Source organism: Tachyglossus aculeatus, chromosome 22 (genome assembly GCF_015852505.1).
Source record: "Tachyglossus aculeatus isolate mTacAcu1 chromosome 22, mTacAcu1.pri, whole genome shotgun sequence".
NCBI classification, from domain to species: Eukaryota; Metazoa; Chordata; class Mammalia; order Monotremata; family Tachyglossidae; genus Tachyglossus; species Tachyglossus aculeatus.
Window position 1 is genome coordinate 34924150 of NC_052087.1, and position 23481 is coordinate 34947630.

The 23481-nt window shown below is 45.8% G+C and overlaps 1 protein-coding gene across 1 annotated transcript; it reads left to right on the forward strand.

Moving 5' to 3' along the window:
- Positions 1-413: 413 nt before the first annotated feature.
- LOC119943589 (membrane-spanning 4-domains subfamily A member 8-like) lies at positions 414-19770 on the forward strand. Its single transcript, XM_038764671.1, has 8 exons — positions 414-603; positions 763-895; positions 12345-12559; positions 13407-13529; positions 14797-14853; positions 15969-16088; positions 18854-18976; positions 19406-19770. Exons 3-8 carry the CDS (start codon positions 12362-12364, stop codon positions 19517-19519), a joined length of 735 nt encoding a protein of 244 aa, XP_038620599.1. The 5' UTR covers positions 414-603; positions 763-895; positions 12345-12361; the 3' UTR covers positions 19520-19770.
- Positions 19771-23481: the final 3711 nt, after the last annotated feature.

Consider the following 23481-nt stretch of genomic DNA (forward strand, 5'->3'; position numbering starts at 1 on the left):
CTGATGATCTTGTATTTATCTCACTGCTTGGCACACCGTAAGCTCTTAATAAATACCGTAACTCACTCTAAACAGGATCCATCTGCTTCAGGGGATCAATATTAAATAGATTCTAGCAATCAGTCAATCAATCAATCATATATACGAAGTGCAGAGCACGGGACAGTACAATATGACAATAAATAGACACATTCCCTGCCCACAATGAGCTTACAGTCTGGAGAGGGAGACAAACATTAATATAAATTACAGATATGTATATAGGTGCGAGGGGGCTGGGAGGGGGGATGATTAAAGAGAGCAAGTCAGGGCAACACAGAAAGGAATGGGCGTAGAGGAAAGGAGGGTTTAGTCAGGGGAGGCCTTTCGGAGGAGCTGAGACGTCAATAAAGCTTTGAAAGGGGGAAGAGTGAATGTCTGATAGGAGAAGAGAGAGTGTTTCGGGCCGGAAGCAGGATGTGGGCAAGAGGTTGGCAATAAGACAAGATAAGAAACATTCTCTTCCCAGAACGAGCCAACATTTGAGAGGACGAGCTAACATTTGAGAGGACGAGCTTACAGTCTTGAGAGTTTGCTTTCCTCTAGACTGCAAGCTCCTGATTGGTAAGGACGGTTTTTAGGTCTTACATATGTGTATATATATATATGTATGAATATGTATATACACATGTATGAATATACATTATATATATGTCCAAAGCATATATGCTGTGGTGCTCAGTAAATATAAATGTAATGAGATGTGACCTTTGGATTTTCTAGAACACGAAAATCGGTCTAGGGCTATACAGAACTGAGATGCTTTCAACGTCAGTAATTATTTGGTAACAACTTAAAGAAAGACACGGACACTGCGGAGAGAAGAGAAGTCCCAGGCCCCAACCAGGAGAATCCGGTGAGTATCTGAAGTCATGAATTTGAGCTTGGTGTGGGCAAGGAATATGTCTGTTTATCGTTGTACTTTTACAGTGCTCTGCACACAGTAAGCACTCAATAAATATTCTTGAATGAATGAATGAATGGTCAGTGACCGGACAGGAAGATGATGAAATATTCCCCAGATGGATGGTGCCATTGAATTGGGTCAGAGCTACCACTGGCATATGCTGATTGCTCAGTGCCTTATTTAAATCATAAAGAGGCATGAAGAGTTTAATTCTTCTCTATTTTGAAAGCCTCCTGGAAGAGGAGGGATTTCAGAAGGGCTCTGAAGTCAGGGAGAGTGCTGATCGGGAAGATTTGAACTGGGAAAGAGTTCCAAGCAGAAGGAAGTGCAAGAGCCAGAGGTCAGATGTACGGGAGTAAAGGCTCCTTGTGAAATAAGGAGACGGCATGGCCGAGTGGAAACAGCCTGAGCCTAAGAGTCACAGGACTCGAGGTCTAATCCCGGTTAGGCCACTTGCCTGCTGGGTGACTGCGCAAGTTGGTTAACTTCTCTGTGCCCCAGTTTGCTCTTCTGTAAAATGGAGGCTAAATCCTACTTCCTCCTTCTTAGACTGTGTATACTGTGAGGGACAGGGATCGTTCAATTGGATTATTTTTTATCTACTCCAGTGCTTAGTTTGGTTTTTAACCTCTCTGATCTCCCCCGCTTCAGTCTATACTTCACTCTGCTGCCCAGATTATCTTTGCACAGATATGCTCTGGGTATGTCACCCCCCTCCTCAAAAATCTCCCGTTGTTGCCTGTCAACCTTCGAATCAAGCAAAAACTCCTTACTCTCAGTTTCAAGGCTGTCCATCACCTCTCCCCCCCACCTCCCCTCACTTCTTTCCTTCTCCAGCCCAGCCCGCACCCTCCGCTCCTGTGCCGCCGCTAACCTCCTCACTAGGCCTGGTTCTCACCTGGTGCACCATCGACCCCTGGCTCACACCCTACCTCTGGCCTGGAATGTCCTTGTCTCCCCTCTCCTAGCCGGTGAGCCTATTGTTCTCCCCCTTCTAGACTGTGAGCCGGCTGTTGGGTAGGGACCATCTCTATATGTTGCCAACTTGTACTTCCCAAGCTCTTAGTACAGTGCTCTGCACACAGTAAGCACTCAATAAATACGATTGAATGAATGAAAAAAGCATCTGGTAGAGTAGTCAAGCTCTCTAGATCCGACAAACGCCGGGACCAGAGTGATGGCCATTTGGATGGACTGGAGAGAGCAAATCTGGCAAATAGGGAGGAGAGTCCCGTTTAGAAACAGGCTGGTTATGAGAGTTGAAAGAGAGCAAGGAAGCAGTCAAGCAATCAATGGTATTTATTGAACACTTATTATGTGCAGAGCACTGCTCTAGCTCTTGAGAAGTAGCAAGACCTAGTGGATAGAGCATGGGCTGGGGGGCAAGAAGGTCATGGGTTCTAATCCCAGCTCCATCACATGTCTTCTGTGTGACCTTGGGCAAGTCATTTAACTTCTCCGTGCCTCAGTTCCATCATCTGTAAAATGGGGATTAAGACAGTGAGCCCCATGTGGGACAAAGACTGTGTCTAACCCAATTATCTTGTATCTTGCAGGCTTGTGAGATGGGAAAGATGGTAGTGCCATCTATGGTTACGGGAAAGTCAGAGTTTGGACAGAGGACAGAATTTGGGAGGGAAGATAAGGAGCTCAGTCTTGGGCATGTTGAGTTTTAGATGGCGGGCAGACATCCAGATGGAGATGTCCTGAAGGCTGGAGAAGATATGAGCCTGGAGGAAGGGAGAGAGAACAGGGTTGGAGATGTAAATTTGGGTGTCTTCAGCAAAGAGATGATAGTTGAAGGCTTGGGAGCGAATGAGTTCACCAAGGGAGTGAGTGTAGATGGAGAACAGAAGGGGACAAAGAACTGACCCTTGAGGAACCCCTACAGTAAGGGGATGGGAGGGGGAGGAGGAACCTGCGAAGGAGACTGAGAATAAATGGCCAGAGAGTTAAGAGGAGAACCCACGACAAGAGGGGATGTAGGGAGGGAGTTGTGAAGGCTCTCCATCACCTCGCCCCCTCCTACCTCACCTCCCTTCTCTCCTTCTACTGCCCAGCCCGCACCCTCCGCTCCTCCACCACTAATCTCCTCACTGTACCTCGCTCTCGCCTGTCCCGCCATCGACCCCCGGCCCACGTCATCCCCCGGGCCTGGAATGCCCTCCCTCTGCCCATCCGCCAAGCTAGCTCTCTTACTCCCTTCAAGGCCCTGCTGAGAGCTCACCTCCTCCAGGAGGCCTTCCCAGACTGAGCCCCTTCTTTCCTCTCCCCTCGTCCCCCTCTCCATCCCCCCGTCTTACCTCCTTCCCTTCCCCACAGCACCTGTATATATGTATATATGGTTGTACATATTTATTACTCTATTTATTTATTTATTTATTTATTTTACTTGTACATTTCTATCCTACTTATTTTATTTTGTTGGTATGTTTGGTTCTGTTCTCTGTCTCCCCCTTTTAGACTGTGAGCCCACTGTTGGGTAGGGACTGTCTCTATGTGATGCCAATGTGTACTTCCCAAGCGCTTAGTACAGTGCTCTGCACATAGTAAGCGCTCAATAAATACGATTGATTGATTGATTGATTGATTGTGGAGTCAGAGGAAGAATGTTGGAGAGCTCATTTTTAATAGTTTCATTTTCGTCAACAAAGCTATTTGGGAGACAAGGTCAGGCAGGGGTTGCAGGAAGCTCCAGGGGAGTGTAAAGGGTGTGGAATTATTGACAGGGGCAGAGAACATTTGAGTGGATGAGGAGGAAGCATTGTCACTGAGCAGAAGAAAGGGAAGAGTTAAAGCCAGAAACATGGTGTCTAGTGAGTTTTGTTGTCTGTCTCCCCCTTCTAGACTGTGAGCCCCTTGTCGGGTAGGGACCGTCTCTATATGTTGCCGACTTGTACTTCCCAAGCGCTTAGTACAGTGCTCTGCACACAGTAAGTGCTTAATAAATACGATTGAATGAATGAGAAGCAACGTGACCTAGTGTCTAGAGCACAGGCCTGGGAGTCAAGAGGCCCTGGATTCTAATACCGGCTCTGCCACGTGTCTGCTGGGTGACCTTGGGCAAGTCACTTAACTTCTCTGTGCCTCAGTCACCTCATCTGTAAAATGAGAACTAAGATTGTGAACCCTATGTGGGACATGGGCTGTGTCCAACTGGATTAGCTCGTGTCTACTTTAGTGCTTAGTACACTTCCTGGGGCATAGTAAGTGCTTAACTAATGCCATTAAAAAAATGATTAATTCAAAGTAGCCAAAGTCTGTCTGGTGCCTGGATTTTCCCCAACAGAACTCAGAACAAGGATCACAGTTTTATTGCCGGAGTACAATAAAACTGTAGATCAGACACCAAGCGCTAGCATATCGAAAGTGTAAATCAGACACCAGGTGCCGGCTTAGATAGAAAGTGTAGAAAAGACACAATTCATGTTGGAGTCACGGTCTAAGAGGTAGGGAAAACCGAGAGCTTATCCCCATATTTACAGATGAAAAAACGGAAGCACAGAGAGGCTAAGAGATTTGCCAGAAGTCAGTGGAAGAGCTAGGACTAGAACCCAGGTTTCTAGACTTCTGGGCCCAATCTTTCCCCACCCCCAGTCCAGGTGCACTGCAGCTAACTTCCTCATTTCAAGTTTTCCCGTAGCTGCTGTATGTACCCTATCTCTCTACTGAGAGTAGAGTTTGATCAGGATGACTTCCTTGTTGGGTGGGATTTGTGTTCTATGGATCATGTTTTGGGTTCACACAAGCAATCAATTAGTGGTAATTATTGAGTGCTTGCTATGTGCAGAGCACCATACTAAGGGCTTGGGAGAGTGCGATACGGCAGAGTTAGCTGATATGTTCCCTGTCTACAATGAGCTTACAGTCACTCCCCCACATCCCAAGAAGAGGGAGAGAGGGAGAGGCCGCCAGGGTCATGGTCCCCTAAGGACCTGCTGTCAGATCCCGGGGTGGGAAGAACGACATTTTAGACTGTGAGCCCCCCTTTTAGACTGTGAGCCCACTGTTGGGTAGGGACTGTCTCTATATGTTGCCAACTTGTACTTCCCAAGCGCTTAGTACAGTGCTCTGCACACAGTAAGCGCTCAATAAATACGACTGATGATGATTGGTGGGGCCCAGCAGAGGCCTGGAGTCAGGGGAATGCGGCACTGGAGATATCCGGACTCGGAAACCTCGGGAACCAGAAATGCAGTGACCTGTATTCCAAGTGCCAATTAACAGGGAAATGGAGGCTGGGGCTTTCTGTAGTTTTACATACTAAATTTATCGTTGTTCTAGGGGATTTCCTCTACAAAACATCAGGGAAACCCAGGAGGAACACTCCACAAATGAATTAAAATTCATCCCAAAATGCAGTTCTATCTGGCCACTTCCCCTAATATACCCACAACCCTGACATTGTCCCCTACATGATGGGAGTCCAAGTTCCCCCTGTGGTGACCAAACCAGTGCCCCACTCTCCCCAACGTACTCAATAAACAGCACTGATTGATTTTATTCTGTCACTGCTCCCTGAGCTCGTAACTGAAAGGAATTGTCAACAGCAATTCCATGATTCCTGTCTGGGTTGTAACTAGCAGCCCAGAACCCAACATTTCAGGATGCTATTGATGTCTTTTTAATTATTTCGATGTTTGTCTCCCCGCCCCGCCTTCTAGACTGTGAGCCCACTGTGGGCAGGGATTGTCTCTGTTGCTGAATTGTACTTCCCAAGAGCTTAGCACAGTGCTCTGCACACACTAAGCACTCAATAATGAATGAATGAAAGACGTAGTTAAGTTAGTTTTCCTTAGCTTGTACTCAGAGCCACTGAACCTGTGAAACCTATTTTTTTCTGTGAAACATCCTTTGTTTTTAAATAGTGTTTGTTAAGTGCTTACGTTATCCTTGACTCCCCTCTATCATTCAACCCACATATTCAAGCCATCACTAAATCCTGTCAGTTCTACCTTTACAACATCACTAAAATCCACCCCTTCCTCTCCATCCAAACTGTTACCACATTTATAAAAGCACTTCATTCATTCAGTTGCATTTATTGAGCACTTACTGTGTGCAGAGTACTGTATTAAGTGCTTGGGAAGTACAAGCGGGCAACATATAGAGACGGTCCCTACCCAACAACAGGCTCATAGTCTAGGAGATGGAGACAGACAACAAAACAAAACATGTGGTCAGGTGTCAAGTCATCAGAATAAATAAAAGTAAAGCTAAATGCACACCATTGACAAAATAAATAGAATAGTAAATATGTACAAATAAAATAAATAGAGTAATAAATCTGTATAAACATATATACAGGTGCTGTGGGGAGGGGAAGGAGGTAGGGCGGGAGGGATGGGGAGGAGGAGAGGAAAAATGGGGCTCAGTCAATTATCCTATCCCACCTTGATTCAACAGTCAGCCTCCTTGCTGACCTCCCTGCCTCCTGTCTCTCCCCACTCCAGTCCATACTCCACTCTGCTTCCCAAATCATTTTCCTTTAAAAATGTTCAGATCATGTTTCCCCACTCCTCAAGAAACCCCAGTGGTTGCCCATCCACCTCCACATAAAACAAAAACTCCCCACCGTTTGCTTTAAAGCACTCCCCCAAGTTGCTCCCTCCTCCCTCACCTCGCTATTCTCCAACTAAAATCTAGCTCACTCACTTCGTTCCTCTAATGCCAACTTTTTAACTGAACCTCCATCTCATCTATCTCGCTGCCAACCTCTTACCCACATCCTGCCTCTGACCTAGACCGCCCTTCCTCCTCATATCAGGCAGACAGTTGCTCTCCCCCACTTCAAAGCCATATTAAAGCTGTATATGTTGCCAACTTGTACTTCCCAAGTGCTTAGTACAGTGCTCTGCACACAGTAAGCACTCAATAAATGCAATTTATTGATTGATTGAAGGCACATCTCCTCCAAGAACCCTTTCTTGACAAAACCCTCCTCTCCTCTTTTCCCACTTCCTTCTGCGTCTCCCTGGCGTGCTCCCTTCATTTATCCTCCCTCCCAGCCCCACAACACACATCTGTAATTTATTAATTTACATTAACGTGTCTCCCCCTTTAGACTGTGAGCACATTGTGGGCAGGGAATGTGTCTGGCTGCTGTATTGTACTCTCCCAAGTGCTTAGTTCAGTGCTTTGCACACAGTAAGCACTCAATAAATAAGCAGCATGGCTTACCGGAAAGAGCACGGGCTTGGGAGTCAGAGGTCATGGGTTCTAATCCCAGCTCTGCCATTTGTCAACTGTGTGACTTTGGGCAAGTCACTTAATTTCTCTGTGCCTCAGTTACCTCATCTGTAAAATGGGGATTAAGACTGTGAGCCCCACGTGGGACAACCTGGTTACCTTGTATCTCCCCCAGACCTTGGAACAGTGCTTGGCACATAGTAAGCACTTAACAAATATCATCATTAGTATCAACTTGTACTTCCCACGTTCTTAGTACAGTGTTCTGCACACAGTAAGCACTCAATAAATACGATTGAATAAATGAATGAACTGAATGAATGAATGAATGAGTATATGTCAAGCACTGTTTTAAACCCTGGGGTAGATGCATGATTATTAGGTTGGACATAGTCCCTGTCCCATATGGGGCTCACAGCCTAAGTAGGAAGAAATAGGATTTAATCCCCATTTTACAATTGAGGAAACTGAGGCACAGAGAAGTTAAGTGACTTGCCCAAGATCACACAGCAAGAAATGGATAAAGATGGGATTAGAACTCAGGTCCTCTGGCTCCCAAGCCCATGGTCTTTTCACTAGGCCATACTGCTTCCCCTTGGGAGCACTTGTCTTTTTAACTCCCATCAGTTTTCTCCAGAGAGTCTCGTTTGATCAAAAGCATCAGTATTTTGTGGGGAGGCCTCTTTCCCGAACCTTTAAAATTTAATCTTGTTGTGATCCTTCCTTTACTGGTTGCTCCAGCCTCAGAGTTCCCCGGTTTCTAATATCTAAACTTTTCCACTTTGCACTCTCGTTTCATCCTCAACCAGTGACTCTTTGAGTCAGTTTCCCCCTTAGCACTGGCAGGATGTAAAAGAGTGCAACCTTGAAGGATGTGGATTCAGTCTGCTGACTTGCCATTAAAAATGGGTCTCCACATCCTCCCCACTCTGTCACTGTGTCTTTGGTAATGCCCAGAAGCAGCGTGACTTAGTGGAAAGAGCACAGGCTTGGGAATCAGAGAGCGTAGGTTCTAATCCCAGCTCCGCCACGTCTCCGCTGTGTGACCTTAGGCAAGTCACTCAACTTCTCTGTGCCTCAGTTCCCTCATCTGTAAAATGCGGATTAAGACCGCGAGCCCCAAGTGCGACAACCTGATTACCTTGTATCTACCCCAGCGCTTTGAACAGTGCTTGGCACATAGTAAGCGCTTAAGAAATACCACCATTATTATCATTATTATTATTATTATCTATCCCACATGCTCTGTGAAAGTCCAGTCCCTTTTCATCCAGAAAAAAGTCATCAGATGATCCCTTCAGATGCCACTTTTTTTATAGTATTTATTAAGCGCTCACTCTATGCCAGGCACTGTTCTAAGCACTGGGTCAGATCCAACATAATCAGGTTGGAAACAGTCCATGTCCCACGTTTGGCTCACAGTCTTAACCCCCATTTTTCAGATGAGGTAACTGAGGCACGGAGAAGTGAAATGACTTGCCCAAGGTCACACAGCAGACAAGTGGCAGGGCTGGGATTAGAACCCAGGTCCTTCTGACTCCCAGCCCGTGCTCTATCCACTAGGCCACACTGCTTCTCATATGGATCACTTCTGTGGATCGTATCCATGTGTATCATTTATAATGCCATAATATATGGGGTTTAATTAATTTAGTTTGAGCTTATTTTATTTCTTTGAGATAGTGTGCTCAGCGGTAGTTTCTGTTTGGTATGGGAGTCAGTCTGATTGGAATTATTTTCCTTATATGGTACAGGGACTGTGTCTGACCTGATTATCCTTTATCTATCCCAGTACTTAGTACAGTATGAAATAAATTAATATTCTGTCTTGCAAAACTTTTCACTTTAACTTTCAAATGTAATTATGTCCTGTTGCTTAGGAGGTTCCTTTCACGTTCAACACCAGTTGGCCTTTCTACTTAGACTGTGAGCTCCATGTGGGACAGGGATTTTGTCGAACACGATTAGCTTGAATATACCCTAGTGCTTAGCACAGTATTATTATCATTGTATTGCTAAATTACTGTCCATATTTTATTGGATGTGATATTGTCCCTTTGTGCTTACTGTTTCTTTTAGAAAATTACTGAATCCTTACCCATTGAGTATGAGAAGCAGCATGGCCAATTAGTATCTACCCCAGCACTTTGAACAATACTTGGCACATAGTAAACACTTAACAAGTACCATAACCATTAGTATTATTATCAGTAATAATATTTAAGGTTGGTCCACCATTGAATAACTCTAAATTTTCCCCTCCATATCCCCAACTTTCCTTCTAGTAATCTATTATTTCCCAGTTTTGGAATCAGGAGCCCACATTACTCATCCTGGTTTTGCATGTGGGGATCTATACAGTCAGTGGTAAAGGTTTCTGACCAAAAAATCACCAGGGACTTTACACCTTAGACTGTAAGCTCATTGTGGGCAGGGAACGTGTATGTTTATTATTGCATTGTACTCTCCCAAGCGCTTAGTACAGGGCTCTGTAAACAGTAAGCACTCAATAAATGCAATTAACTTGAATGACTGACTCCCCAGGAATTTGAAAAATAGCTGGCTCACACAGGACGCCAAGACTGCAGTGGCTACCAAGGCATAGGCTCACTACTTGGGCAAGCCACTTAACTTCTCTGTGCCTCAGTTACCTCATCTGTAAAATGGGGATTAAGACTGAGAGCCCCACGTGGGACAACCTAATTACCTTGTATCAACCTCAGTGCTTAGAACAGTGCTTGGCACCTAGTAAGCACTTAACAGATACCACCATACTAGGATTGTTGTACTCTCCCAAGTGCTCAGTACTGTGCTCTGCGCACAGGAAGCGCTCAATAAATAGCATTGATTGGTCACTTTGGCCATAAGCATTCGCTTAAAAGCCCCTGCTTGCTCCTTGCCCTCCATTCACTGACAGGAACATGACTGCAGGAAAGAGAACACAAAAGTATAATCCAGTCCTCCTCCCAGAATCTCCATCCTGAAATCTCGGGAATGCACAGTGTGCATTCAATTATCACCTACATCATTAGTGGTATTTATTGAATGCTTACTGCACGCAGACCACCGTACTAAGAACTTAGCCGGCTACGATAGAGTTGACAGACACTTCCCTTCAATCAATCAATCAATCAGTGGTATTTATTGAGCACTTACTATGTGCAGAGCACTGTACTTGGAAGAGTACAAAAGAACTAGCACAGCGAGCTTACAATAAATACCCTTGATGAATTGATTGATTGAACCTCATCTATATGTTGCCAACTTGTACTTCCAAGCATTTAGTACAGTGCTCTGCACACAATAAGTGCTCAATAAATATGATTGATTGATTGATTGATCTCTGATTCCCGACGGGAGACTCCATCATTCCACCTCCATGAATTTCTCCAAATTCCTCTTGGCTCTTTGATATTATTGGCCTGCATAACTTCCTTTCTGGAATAACGAATTCCATGTTTCCTTTTGATCGCTTTGAATCTACAGCCCTAAAGCTTCAAAGGGTGTCCCTTCATCCTCTAGCCTGGAAGCTCCTCCTGGACAGGGAAAGAGTCTACCAACTCTGTTACACTGTACTCTTTCAAGTGCTTAGTACAGTGCTCTGCACATAGTAAGCGCTTATTAAGTTCCATCCTGATGTGGTAAGATTTGGTAAACAAGAATGCCATGGTTGCCTTGTCCACACCCTTCATTAATCATTCGATCAGTCAATCAACGGTAGTTTTTTTGTGGTATTTGTTAAACACTTACTGTATGCCAAGCACTGTACTGAGCACTGGAGTAGACACAAGCTACTCAGGTTGGATGCAGTCCCTGTTCCACATGGGGCTCACAGTCTTAATCACCATTTTACAGATGAGGCACGGGAAGTGAAATGACATGCCCAGTCACACAGCAGACAAAAAGCAGATACAGGATTAGAACCTAGACCCTTCTGACTCCCAAGACTGTGCTCTATCCATTAGAACATGCTGCTTACTTTTTTATTGAGAGCTCATAGTGGGCAGAGCACTATACTAAGCGCTTCATGATTTGTAAATTTCGGTCATGACCTTTCTCAACCTGGGCTTTTCCAGATGAAAGAATCTGAATTCTTTCTGTATATCCCAATAAGAAAATTCATCCAGTCCTCTGAGAGGTGTCAGAGAAGGGTGGCTTGGAGTAAGGGAATAGTGGTGGAGAAGCAGAGTAATAACAATCAATCAATCAATTGTATTTATTGACCACTTACTGTGTGCAGAGCACTGTACTAAGCGCTTGGGAAGTACAAGTTGGCAACATATAGAGACGGTCCCTACCCAACAGTGGGCTCACAGTCAACAATGATAATAATTGCATTAATTAAGCACTTATTGTGTGCCAGGCACTGTTCCAAGCACTGGATTAGCTGCAAGACAATTGGGTCAGACACAGTCCCTGTCCCTCATGGGGTCACATTCTTCATCCCTATTTTACAGATGAGGTAAATGAGGCACAGAGAAGTTATGTGACTTGCCCAAGGTCACCCAGCAGACAGGTGGCAGAGTCAGGATGAGAACCCACATCCTTTGTCTTCCAGTCCCATGCTCTTTCCACTGGTCCATGCAGCTTCTCACAGGAGAGGAGCCCACAACCAATCTTTTCCCTGAAAGAGTTCGAAGGATAATTGAGATAGAGGAGTAGAGGGTGAAGGGAGGAATGGAATGGGCGATTTGGGAAGGGAAATTGAAGTCCCAAAACAGTTTGTGTGAGCTCTGCTGAAGAGACCCAGTGAGGGTGGAATAATAACATCATCTTTCGACAGTAAGGTCAGTGTTAGAAAATGAGAGAGAACACTCAAGATGGATTAAGCCGCGTGGCTCAGTGGATAGAGCCCGGGCTTGGGAGTCAGAGGTCATGGGTTCTAATCCCTACTCTGCCACTTGTCAGCTGTGTGACTTTGCACAAGTCACTTCACTTCTCTGGGCCTCAGTTCCCTCATCTGTAAAATGGGGATTTAGACTGTGAGCCCCACGTGGGACACCCTGATTACCTTGTATCCCCCCCCCCCAGTGCTTAGAACAGTGCTTGGCACATAGTAAGTGCTTAATAAATGCCATCGTTATCATTATTATTATTGTTGTTGTTATCATTATTATTGTTAAGGCAGCATTACATTTATTTGCGGACCCACTTAATTTTTCCTCCCTCTCCATGGGCAAAATGACCTTCGTTATTATATGTTTTTCAGCAACCTTAGCCATAAAGATGACATCCAAACCTACAAATAATGAGACACTGGTTATGACACCCAATAATGGCATAACTGTCATCCAAATGGGCTCTAATATGGCCCATGGAAGTCAACAAGTGCCTCCGTATTCTGGGAACCATCTCCAAGGGGCTGTGCAGTTGAACTCAAACCCAACGTCAACTGTATTGAAAGAATACGGCCAGGTATTTGGGGTAAGTCTGATTTCTCTTTGAATCCCTGTTCGTGACTGTGTACCCCTTCATTGCAGGGTGGTCTTACCAAGTATGGGTGTGGAGTCTTTGGGGAAGACCAAAGTGTTGAATTTCCAAAGATGTGAACCTAATTCTCCCTTCAGTGGGGGAAAGAGAAGATCAACCAAGGATTTCCTAAGGCATAAGTCCTACTTTAGCAAGAAATCTGGGAAAGGAAGAAAAGGAAACAGGCTTCCTTTCTAGCCTCTGGAGGATGGGTGAAGGTGACTTTCTGAGTTTGGAAAGGAGAATTAAGCCAGCTGTTGTAACTTTAAAGCTTTGTCCATAAAATCGTTATCATCATCACCATGAGGCAGCTGTCGGCAGAACATTGTTCTAGATGCAGGGGAGCAACAAAAAAAGCTAGGGCCTGCCCTCAGAGAGTATTTATTGGACTTCCACTGGGAGCTCCAGTGCATCTAAATGCTTGCAAAGCTGGAAAAAACTAACCGAGAGAGTGTTTCTGTCCATCCTCACAGAGGATAATAAAGAGAAAAAAAATGTTGATTCCTTATCTCTGCGCTTCCGAGAGTTTTCTTCCTACTAGGATGTCCAGAATTTTGATCTGCTTAGGTCGGTGTAGCTCATTACTCACAATCTTCAGTCCATCAAAATAAAGAGCAGTGAACTCTTCTGTCCTATTTCAATGGACATAATAAGGTCAGGGCAATGGGGTTGTGGAGTAAGAAAGGAAGTATACAAGTACAACGTTCTCATCTACCTGATTAACTTTTCCTCTGCCCCTCTTTGACATCCCTGCAACTGCAGAGTTGGGAAGCCTGGCTGACTAATTGTACTCTTCTCTCAGACCATCCAGATCATGATTGGATTGCTGCACATCATCTTTGGAGCTGCCTTAGGAACTGAGATTTTTTCGTATTACACCTCTTTGGCTTTTTATGGAGGATATACAATCTGGGGAGGTCTTTCAGTGAGTACTGTTACTGATTATTTAAAAAAACTAAGTGAATCCCCGTCAATCAGGGTCTAAATAATGCAGAAACCAGGGTAATTGAACCAATACCTATCAATGTTTCCCTTTTTTCTCTATAGTACTTGCTAAGCACTTACTTTGTGCCAGCCACTTTAGATACAAGCTAATCAGACTGGACACAGCTCCTGTTCTGCATGGGGCTCAGTCTTAATCCCCATTTTACAGATGAAGGAATTGAGGCACAGAGAAGTGAAGTGAGGTACCCAAGGTCCCACGGCAGACAAGCGGCAGAACTGAAATTAGAGCTCAGGTCCTCAACTCTCAGCCCCGTGCTCTTTCCAGTGGCCAAGCTGCTGCTTCCCAGCTGCTTCCTGGATTTACTCTCTCTACTGCTGCTAAAAGAAAGGGTCGGAGTGTTGGAACCTCAATGTAGTTTGCAAAGCATTGGCTAACAAGGGCAAGAGAGGAAACAGAGGTGACGGGGACTCACCCAGAGGAGAACGTGGACTTTGTCAGCCCTACAACCTTACGGTCATAGCTTAAGTCAGTCGGGAAAAGAGAAAGACCGGTCCAGAGACACGGACCCAGAAACTCTTGGAGAGACATATTCCTACAGAACTGGATTAGAAGCATAGTGAGAGTTTCCTGAAATCCAAAGTACAGTCCTCAACTTGTGGGCAGAGATTGCATCTTCCAGATATTTTATACTCTACTCTCCCAAGTGCTTAGTACAGGGCTCTGCACACATTAATAATAATAATAATAATAGTGATAGTATTTGTTAAGCACTTACTATGTGCTAAGCACTGTTCTAAGTCCTGGGGGAATACAAGATGATCAGCTTGTCCCGCGTGGGGCTCACAGTCTTAACCCCCATTTTACAGATGAGGGAACTGAGGCCCAGAGAAGTGAAGTGACTTGCCCAAGGTCACGCAGCTGACAAGTGGCGGAGCCGGGATTAGAACCCTCACCCTTTGACTCCCAAGTCCGGGCTCTTACCACTAAGCCACGCTGCTTCTCACTAAGCCATGCTGCTTTAACCGTGTACTATGTGCCCAGCAACATAATAAGCTTCTAGACTGTGAGCCCTCTGTTGGGTAGGGCCCGTCTCTATATGTTGCCAACTTGTACTTCCCAAGCGCTTAGTACAGTGCTCTGCACACAGTAAGTGCTCAATAAATACGATTGAATAAATGAATGAAGCGTGGGAAGATACAGGTCAACCAGATCAACTCATAAATCTCTATCTTCCTCCCGTTTCCAGTTTATCATTTCAGGTTCCCTCTCCGTGTCCTCTCAGAAGAATCCAACAATTTGTCTGGTAAGTGCGAGCATTACTATCTGCTAGTTCCCATCCAGCGATAGCACCAACTCTACACAGATCTCTCCTTGGAAAAACCCCAACTGGCTGATTAAAAAAAAGTCCTTGGAATCCCAGAACAGAGAGGGCTTCCCTGTCAATCCTCTTTCCCAGAAAGACACAGCCCAAATGTTCCAAGGGAAAATAAACATTCGTTTGAGGATGCTGCAAAATCCAGTTCATCTTGCTATGTATGTCAACAGCAGTGTTGGTCCCCAACAAAGGAGCTCGTTCTTTTCATTGCATTAGCAAAGAACGACAGAAATTCATTTGGTTGAGGTTTGAGGTAGGAGTGTTTTCCTTAAGATTGCCCCTCTACTTCTGGCTCCTGGTTTCCCCAGCCAGTGGGTTCAACATGAGGAGGGAGGAGAGAGACTGGCACTCTGATCTGTAAAAATTTACAATTCAGAATTATTGTCTCCCGAGCAGCTCCCATGTAAGAACAGCAGAAACCACTTGGTAAGCCCAGGCTGGGTTCAAGGTTTTGCTAGAAGGCTTTTGCTGAAATCCAGTTTTTTCACACCTCTGCAACCACAGAGTCTCCCAACCCAATGTTTCCCAACCGGGGCAGCCAGAAACGAACTTCCCCTTTCCCCCCACAATCCCCGCTATCACCAGGCTGCCTAGATGCTGGAAATGCTGTTGAGTCCTCCTAGCAGTGGTGAAAGGGAACGGATTTCTGGATGGGGAAATTGAAAATCCTGAGGTGCCACCTGTCAATCAGACATCTGTGTTGTCGAGTTTTGCCTCGGGGTCTGTTGGGGCTGGACACTTCTGACACAAGGATGTAGAACACGCCCGATGTCTTCCAAGGACAATAACAAGCCTTAGCCCAGAAGATGCCTGATTCAGACTTAGGTCCCAACCAGAATTTTCCACTTGGAAATCCCTTCCTAGAACTTTCCCTGAACCTTGCAGCCTTGGCCTTACCCACAGGCAGAGCCTATTTGGCAGCTCATAACGTGGTTGTCAGGGCTGGTTGCAAACCCTCTGCCTCTGTCCTGGCTGTTGTCTCTCTCTCAGACTGACCTGGCTCCCATGTTACCGGCTTGGGGGTCTGTGTGTATTTCCCTCAGGTGAACGGGAGTGTGGCAATGAACATCATCAGCGCCATCTTTTCTATAACCGGCGTCCTTTTGTTCATCGCGGAGTTGTGCTTGAATGTTGCACGTTATTCCTTTGAGCATATGGCTGCCGTGAGTACCCAGATGTTTCCAAGACCCTCAGACCTTCCTGATGTTGTTAAACACTGGGAAGACCCAGATGTTTCCAAGACCCTCAGACCTTCCTGGTATTGTTAAACACTGGGAAGACTTGGCCTTAGCGGTTGTAGCCCAAGGAATAAATCCATTCATTCATTCATTCATTCAATCGTATTTATTGAGCGCTTAATGTGTGCAGAGCACTGTACTAAGCACTTGGGAAGTACAAGTTAGCAACATGTAGCGACGATCCCTACCCAACAACGGGCTCACAGTCTAGAAGGGGGAGACAGACAACAAAACAAAACATGTGAACAGGTGTCAAGTCATCAGAATAAATAGAAGTAAAGCTAGATGAACATCATTAACAAAATAAAATAAATAGAATAGTAAATATGTACAAGTAAAATAAATAGAGTAATAATCTGTACAAACATATATACAGGTGCCGTGGGGAGGGGAAGGAGGTAGGGCGGGGAGATAGGGAGGGGGAGAGGAAGGAGGGGGCTCAGTCTGAAATTTTGAGATTATGCAGATAGAGGGTTGATGAGACTGGCAAATGTGCTTTCTTGTCCTTCTTCCCGCCACGCACTTTCACCCTCATCCTCTCCCTTTCCTTTCCCCTCCCCTCTTTCCCATTCCTGTCTCCCTCTCCTCTATTAATAATATTTGTTAAGTGCTTATTATGTGCCAAGCACATAGATAGCTAAATAGATAAGGGTAGCTACAACATTAGTAAGTAGGGCATAGATGCTGTCATTCATTCATTCATTTAATGGTATTTATTAAGCGCTTACTGTGTAAGTACAGAGCACTGTACTAAGTGTTTGGGAAAATACAATACAACGATAAAGAGTGACATTCCCTGCCCACAACGAACTCATGGTCTGGGGTGGGGAGACAGACATCAATGCAAATAAACAAAATTACAGATATTTACAAAAGTGCTAAGGGGCTGGGGTGGGGAGAGCAAAAGGAGCAAGTCGCTTAGAACAGTGCTTTGCACATAGTAAGCACTTAATAAATGCCATCATTATTATTAAGTCAGCGCGACATAGAAGGGATTGGGAGATGAAGGAAACTAAGGCTTAGTTGGGAAGGCCTCTTGGAGGAGAAGGGCCTTTGACAAGGCTTTGAAGTGGAGGAGAGTAATCATCCGGCGGATTTGAGGAGGGAGGATATTCCAGGCCAAAAGCAGGACATGGACCGTGAGTGGCGGAGAGACAGGTGAGATTGGGGGACAGTGAGAAGGTTATCACCAGAGGAGCGAAGTATAAAGCTGGGTTGTAGGAGAGAAGTGAGATGAGGTAGGAGGGGGAAGGTGATAGAGTCCTTTAAAGCAACTGGTGAGAAGCTATTATTTGATACAGAGGTGGATAGGCTACCACTGGAGATTTTTGAGGAGGGGCGGTTGACATGTCCTGGACTTTTTTGTAGAAAGATAATCCGAGCAGCGGAGTGAAGTATGGACTGGAGTGGGGAGAGACAGGAGGTTGGGAGGTCAGCAAGGAGACTGAAGCAGCGTGGCTCAGTGGAAAGAGCCTGGGCTTTAGGAGTCAGAGGTCAGGGGTTCAAATCCCAGCTCCGCCAATTATCAGCTGTGTGACTTTGGACAAGTCACTTAACTTCTCTGGGCCTCAGTTACCTCATCTGTAAAATGGGCATTAAGACTGTGAGCCCCCCGTGGGACAGCCTGATTACCTTGTAACCTCCCCAGCGCTTAGAACAGTGCTTTGCACATAGTAAGCGCTTAATAAATGCCATTAAAAAAAGTCTCCTTCAGCTCAAGGCAGAAGCAGCACCTGTGTGAATGGACAGATGGTAGAGAAACTGAGCAGGTCTAGAATAGGCTGGGGGACAACGGGGACCCCCTGGAGAAACAGTCAGGGGTCTGATCAGACTTGCACATGGTGACATGACTGCGATGCTGGGTGTCTTGCATAGTGCACACCATGTCATGAGATGCTGCGAGCTGACCCTAGGGTAGGTTTTTTTAATATATATATTGGTTTTTATGGCACTTAAGTGCTTACTATTTGTTGAGCACTGTTCTAAGCGCTGGGGTGGATACAAGGTGGAGCTCAACAATCTAAGTAGGAGCGAGAATAGGCACTGAATCCCCATTTTGCCACTGAGGAAACTGAAGCTCAGAGAAATGAAGTGACTTGCCCAAGGTCACATAGAAGACAAATGGTGGACCACCCCTCACTAGACTGTACACTCATTGTGGACAGGGAATGTGTCTGTTTATTGTTGTATTGTGCTCTTCCAAGCACTTAGTACAGTGCTCTGCACACAGTAAGCGCTCAATCAATACAACTGAATGAATGAATGCTCTGCACACAGTACTTAATAAATGCCATTGAATGAATGAATTAGAACCCAGGTCCATGCTCTATCCACTAGGCCACACTGCTAGGCCTAGGTATGTATTTCCCCACTTTCAGGGCAGCCGGATGCCTGAAGCCAACCCTGGACAGCGCACAGTATTGAATCACGCAATCCTGTGCCCTCTAACCTAGAAGCCAAGGCTAAAGTGCCAAACCTCTGGCGTTTTACCTGGGTCTAAGTCCTGTCATTAATCTAGAGGGACCTAAACAACCCCCTCAAGCCACTCCCTAGAAAGTGCCCTCTGGGCCTGGCACTACCTTGAGAGCCCTCCCAAGAAAATGGGGAAATCCTCTAAACGCCTCGCCCCCTCCTTGCCGTGAGTTTTCCACAGAAGATGGCAGTGACATGTGATTTCCTGTTCTTTCTAGAGGGACCGTACTGGGACCGTGTTGTCAACAGGCCTGTTGCTCTTCTCTCTGCTGGAGTTCAGCATCGCATGTACAGCCTCTCACTATGGCTGCCTGATAAGCAGCTGCTGTGGCGGTGGACAGGTGAGTTGGGGGGATCCCTGGGGCTCTCCTGGATGAGTTCTGCAGAATCAGAGCAGACCGGATTTTTCTAACCCTCTATTCGTGCCCCTCTTTCCCTCCTCAGACCCCATCCTTCCCTGCTGGGCTGTGTCAAGTCCTTACGGCTCTTTACTCAGGGGCTGGGCAGGGCCTGGCTACAGTTAGCCCAGGGACAGACCACAGAGGGCATACGGTCGTGCTGGCCATCACCGCCTCTGACATTCCTTCCTGTTGCCTTTCTAAGTCCCCTCTAGGACCACTGCTGCTCTCACCAGATACTCCCATAGCCCTCCTCCTGCCAAGGGAGAAGAACAGAGTCAATTCCAGGCTACTGAGGGCTACGTGGCTTGCCCCATACCTGAGGCCAAGGGAAGCAATTGGGAAAATCACATTGTTCCCTTCTCTTTTCAGGTGATGATGATTATTCCAAATAATCAGAATACCAGTCCTATGCTGCCCTCTGGCCCCGTGTCAGATTTTTCTGCACCAGATTTCTCCAGTAAGGATGTCACCCCAAGAGTCTAGACCCGTCTGCTAGATGCTGCAGCTCTCCAAGTTATGGCCATCCGTATCACCCTGGCCCCTCAGGGGCCATTTCCTCCTAGTCCCGGAGCCTCCACTGAGAGGGAGCAACTCGGTCTCCTGGGTCCCCGCACGGGGCTCCCAGGTTACCCCCTGAAAGGAGGAGAGGAGAGAGGTGAAAAGACTGCTGGAGGCTTCTTCCACCCCAAATCTTCCCCATTTCTCTTTGGCCAATAAAGAATGAATCTGGAAAAGGGTGGTGACAATTAAGCCTTCTCTGGGACAGGGGAATATGTGTGTGTGTGTGTGTGTGAGAGAGGGGGGGAGAGAGAGAGAGAGTGTGCATGCAATGAAAGGGAGAGAAGTCCCAGAGCTCACACAGCCGCATCCCTCGAAGGAACCGACCGGCTGGACCGTTGACGGGTTTCTCGAACCAGAACCAGTCCCCCCACAGAAACAATCTCCTGCAACTGTGAGCCCCTTGTTGGGTAGAGACTGTCTCTATATGTCACCAAATTGTACTTTCCAAGCGCTTAGTACAGTGCTCTGCACACGGTAAGCTCTTATAATAAATATGATTGAATGAATGAATGAATGAAAGCTGAGACGATGGAATCCAGGCACAAAGATTTGATCTTCCAATAAAACCTAATTACCTTCAGTGAACATCTCCCTGAGCAATAGCCCAGCAGCATAGATGAATGGTGATCATGATGATGATGATGATGACGGTGATGGTGAGAATCAATCGATCATATTTATCAATCATATTTATTTACTGGGTGCAGAGCATTTGTTCTAAGGGCTTGGGGGCATACAACATAAGAGAAATAATAGACAGAGTCCCTCCCCACAAAAAGCTCATAGCCTAAAAGTACGATGATGATGGCCTTCCCAGACTGAGCCCCCTTTTCCCTCTCCTCCTCCCCATCCCCCCACCCTACCTCCTTCCCCTCTCCACAGCACCTGTAAATATGTATGTACAGAGTTATTACTGTATTTATTTTACTTATACATATTTACTATTCTATTTATTTTGTTAATGACGTGCATTTAGCTTTAATTCTGTTTATTCTGATGACATCTACCCACATGTTTTGTGTTGTTGTCTGTCTCCCCCTTCTAGACTGTGAGCCTGTTGCTGGGTAGGGACCGTCTCTATAAGTCACCGACTTGTACTTCCCAAGCGCTTAGTACAGTGCTCTGCACACAGTAAGTCCTCAATAAATACGATTGAATGAATGAATGAATGGTGGTGGTGAGGCTGATGATGATTCTGATGGAGTGAATGAATGGATTCATTCATTCATTCATTCAATCTTATTTATTGAGTACTTACTGTGTGCAGAGCACTGTACTAAGTGCTTGGAAAGTACAATTTGGCAACAAATAGAGACAATCCCTACCTAGCAACGGCCTCACAGTCTAGAAGGGGGGTGTTGGACAACAAAACAAAACAAAGCAAGTAAATGGTCAACAGTAGCATCAATATAAATAAATAGAATTATAGATATATACACATTCATTCAATCACATTTATTGAGCACTTACTGTGTGCAGAGCACTGTACTAAGCTCTTGGGAAGTACAAGTTGGCAACATATAGAGACGGTCCATACCCAACAACAGGCTCTACATATAAGAATAATAATAGTAATGGTGGTATTTGTTAGGCACTTACTACATGCAAAGCACTGTTCTAAGTGCTGGGGAGGTCACAAGGTGATCAGGTTGTCCCATGGGGCGGCTCACAGTCTTCATCCCCATTTTACAGATGAGGTAACTGAGTCACTGAGTTAAGTGGCTTGCCCAAAGTCACACAGCTGACAGTTGGCAGAGCCAGGATTAGAACCCATGACCTCTGACTCCAAAGCCCGGGCTCTTTCCACTGAGCCACGCTTCTTCTTGATAGAATAAACTGAGGCCCCCAGACAGAGTGGCAGCATTCTAGGTGGGAAGAGGGCTCTAATATCACCTCAATGAGGATTTTCTAGATGCTGACCCCCGGCCCTGCCACACAAACACACACACACACTCTCTCTGTCTCTCTGTCTCTCTGTGTCTCTGTCTCTGTCGCTGTCTCTGTCTCTGTCTTTCTCTCTCTCTCTCTCCCAGGTCATCGATCCCCTGTTGCCAACGAGCAAAGTCTAATGAATGCTTGACATGCAGTGAATTAGACTGTGAGTTCGTGATGGGCGGGGAACATGTCGGCTCATTCCGTTGCATTGTTAATAATAATAATGGCATTTATTAAGTGCTTACTATGTGCAAAGCACTGTTCTAAGCGCTGGGGAGGTTACAAGGTGATCAGATTGTCCCACGGGGGGCTCACAGTCTTCATCCCATTTTACAGATGAGGGAACTGAGGCCCAGAGAAGTGAAGTGACTTGCCCAAAGTCACACAGCTGACAATTGGCAGAGCCGGGATTTGAACCCATGACCTCTGACTCCAAAGCCCCTGCTCTTACCACTGAGCCACGCTGCTTCTCCGATCATTGTTCTCTCCCAAGTGTTTAGTGCAGCACTCTGCACATAGTAAATGCTCCAAAAATAGCACTGATTGACTGACTGATGATCGGAGAGAGGGGAGATCAGGGAGAAAGTGGCCTTTATCGTCTTGACGGTGAGGGTTTTCCAACCTGGAGAGGACCATCCATTAAGATGGGGAGTGGAGGGATAAAAGGCAGGTGGACTGTAAGCTCCTTGTGGGCGGGGAACATGTCTACCAACTCGGTTGTATTGGACTCTTTCAGGTGTTTAGTACAGTGCTCTGCAAACAGTAAGCACTCAATAAATACCAGTGATCGATTGATTGGAATCTGGGATTGTAGGCAGGAGTGGAGAAAGGGGATGGAGCAGGAGGTTATGGGGCTGGTTTGAATGTCAGAGAACCAATCAATCAATTGTATTTATTGAGCGCTTACTGTGTGCAGAGCACTGTACTAAGCGCTTGGGAAGTACAAGTTGGCAACACATAGAGACAGTCCCTACCCAACAGTGGGCTCACAGTCTAAAAGAGAATCAGCGTGAGGGTTTAAATCATGGGAATGGCTTCCTTAGAAATGGGTTTTTAGGGCTCCTCATTTAAGGAAACAGTGTGGCTTAGTGGAAGGAGTACAGGTTTAGGAGTCAGAGGTCATGGGTTCTAATCCAGCCTCTGCTGCTTGTCTGCTATGTGACTTTGGGCAAGTCACTCAAATTCTCTTGGACTCACTTACCTCATCTGTAAAATGGGGATTAAGACTGTTAGCCCCATGTGGGACAACCTAATAACCTTGTATTCCCCCCAGTGCTTAGAACAGTGCTCGGCACATACTAAGCGCTTAACAAATGCCATCATTATTATTATTAATCAATCAATCTATCTATCTATCAATGGGATTTGTTGAGCACTTACTGTGAGCAGAGGAATATGCCAAATACAGAAGTACAATACAATACACGATCCCTTCCAACAAGGAGTTTACAGGTTATGGTGGAGACAGGCATTAAAATAAACTATGGATAAGGGAAATAGTAGAGTATAAGGATTTGTATGCAAATGCAGTGGGGCTGGAGAGAGAAAAGAGAGAGAAGAGGATTGCAATCAGGACCAATTTCCAAGCCGGCCACTAATAAGAAGCATTTCACATGAATATGTGTGAACTTCAGGGCGAGGTGGAGGAGCTGCACAGATTCAGGGGGAGAAGAATCAGGGCCAGCAGAGCAGAGGAAACCATGTGAGTATATTTCCTTTAAAATTCATTAGAAATATTTGGGGCTGAGGGGAGATCATCCTTCTACAAAGAAGGGGTGAACCCTGGAAGTCTCCAGTCTCCTGGGTGATGATGAAAGCGGATTGTTTGGTGGTGCTTTGTGGACAGTGAATCCGATTACTTGAAGAAAAGAGAGAAAACAGACATCAAAAAGCCAGGGAGAAGATGAGGGGAGGGAGTTGGGGTTCAGAGACCTGCCTGAATACTTTAA

Excerpts from the sequence above, each read along its gene's own strand:
- LOC119943589 (XM_038764671.1), top strand. The coding sequence starts at position 12,362 with ATGACATCCAAACCTACAAATAATGAGACACTGGTTATGACACCCAAT. Across the intron at positions 12,560-13,406 it reads AATACGGCCAGGTATTTGGG|ACCATCCAGATCATGATTGG; the intron begins GTAAGTCTGATT and ends CTCTTCTCTCAG. Across the intron at positions 14,854-15,968 it reads AGAATCCAACAATTTGTCTG|GTGAACGGGAGTGTGGCAAT; the intron begins GTAAGTGCGAGC and ends TATTTCCCTCAG.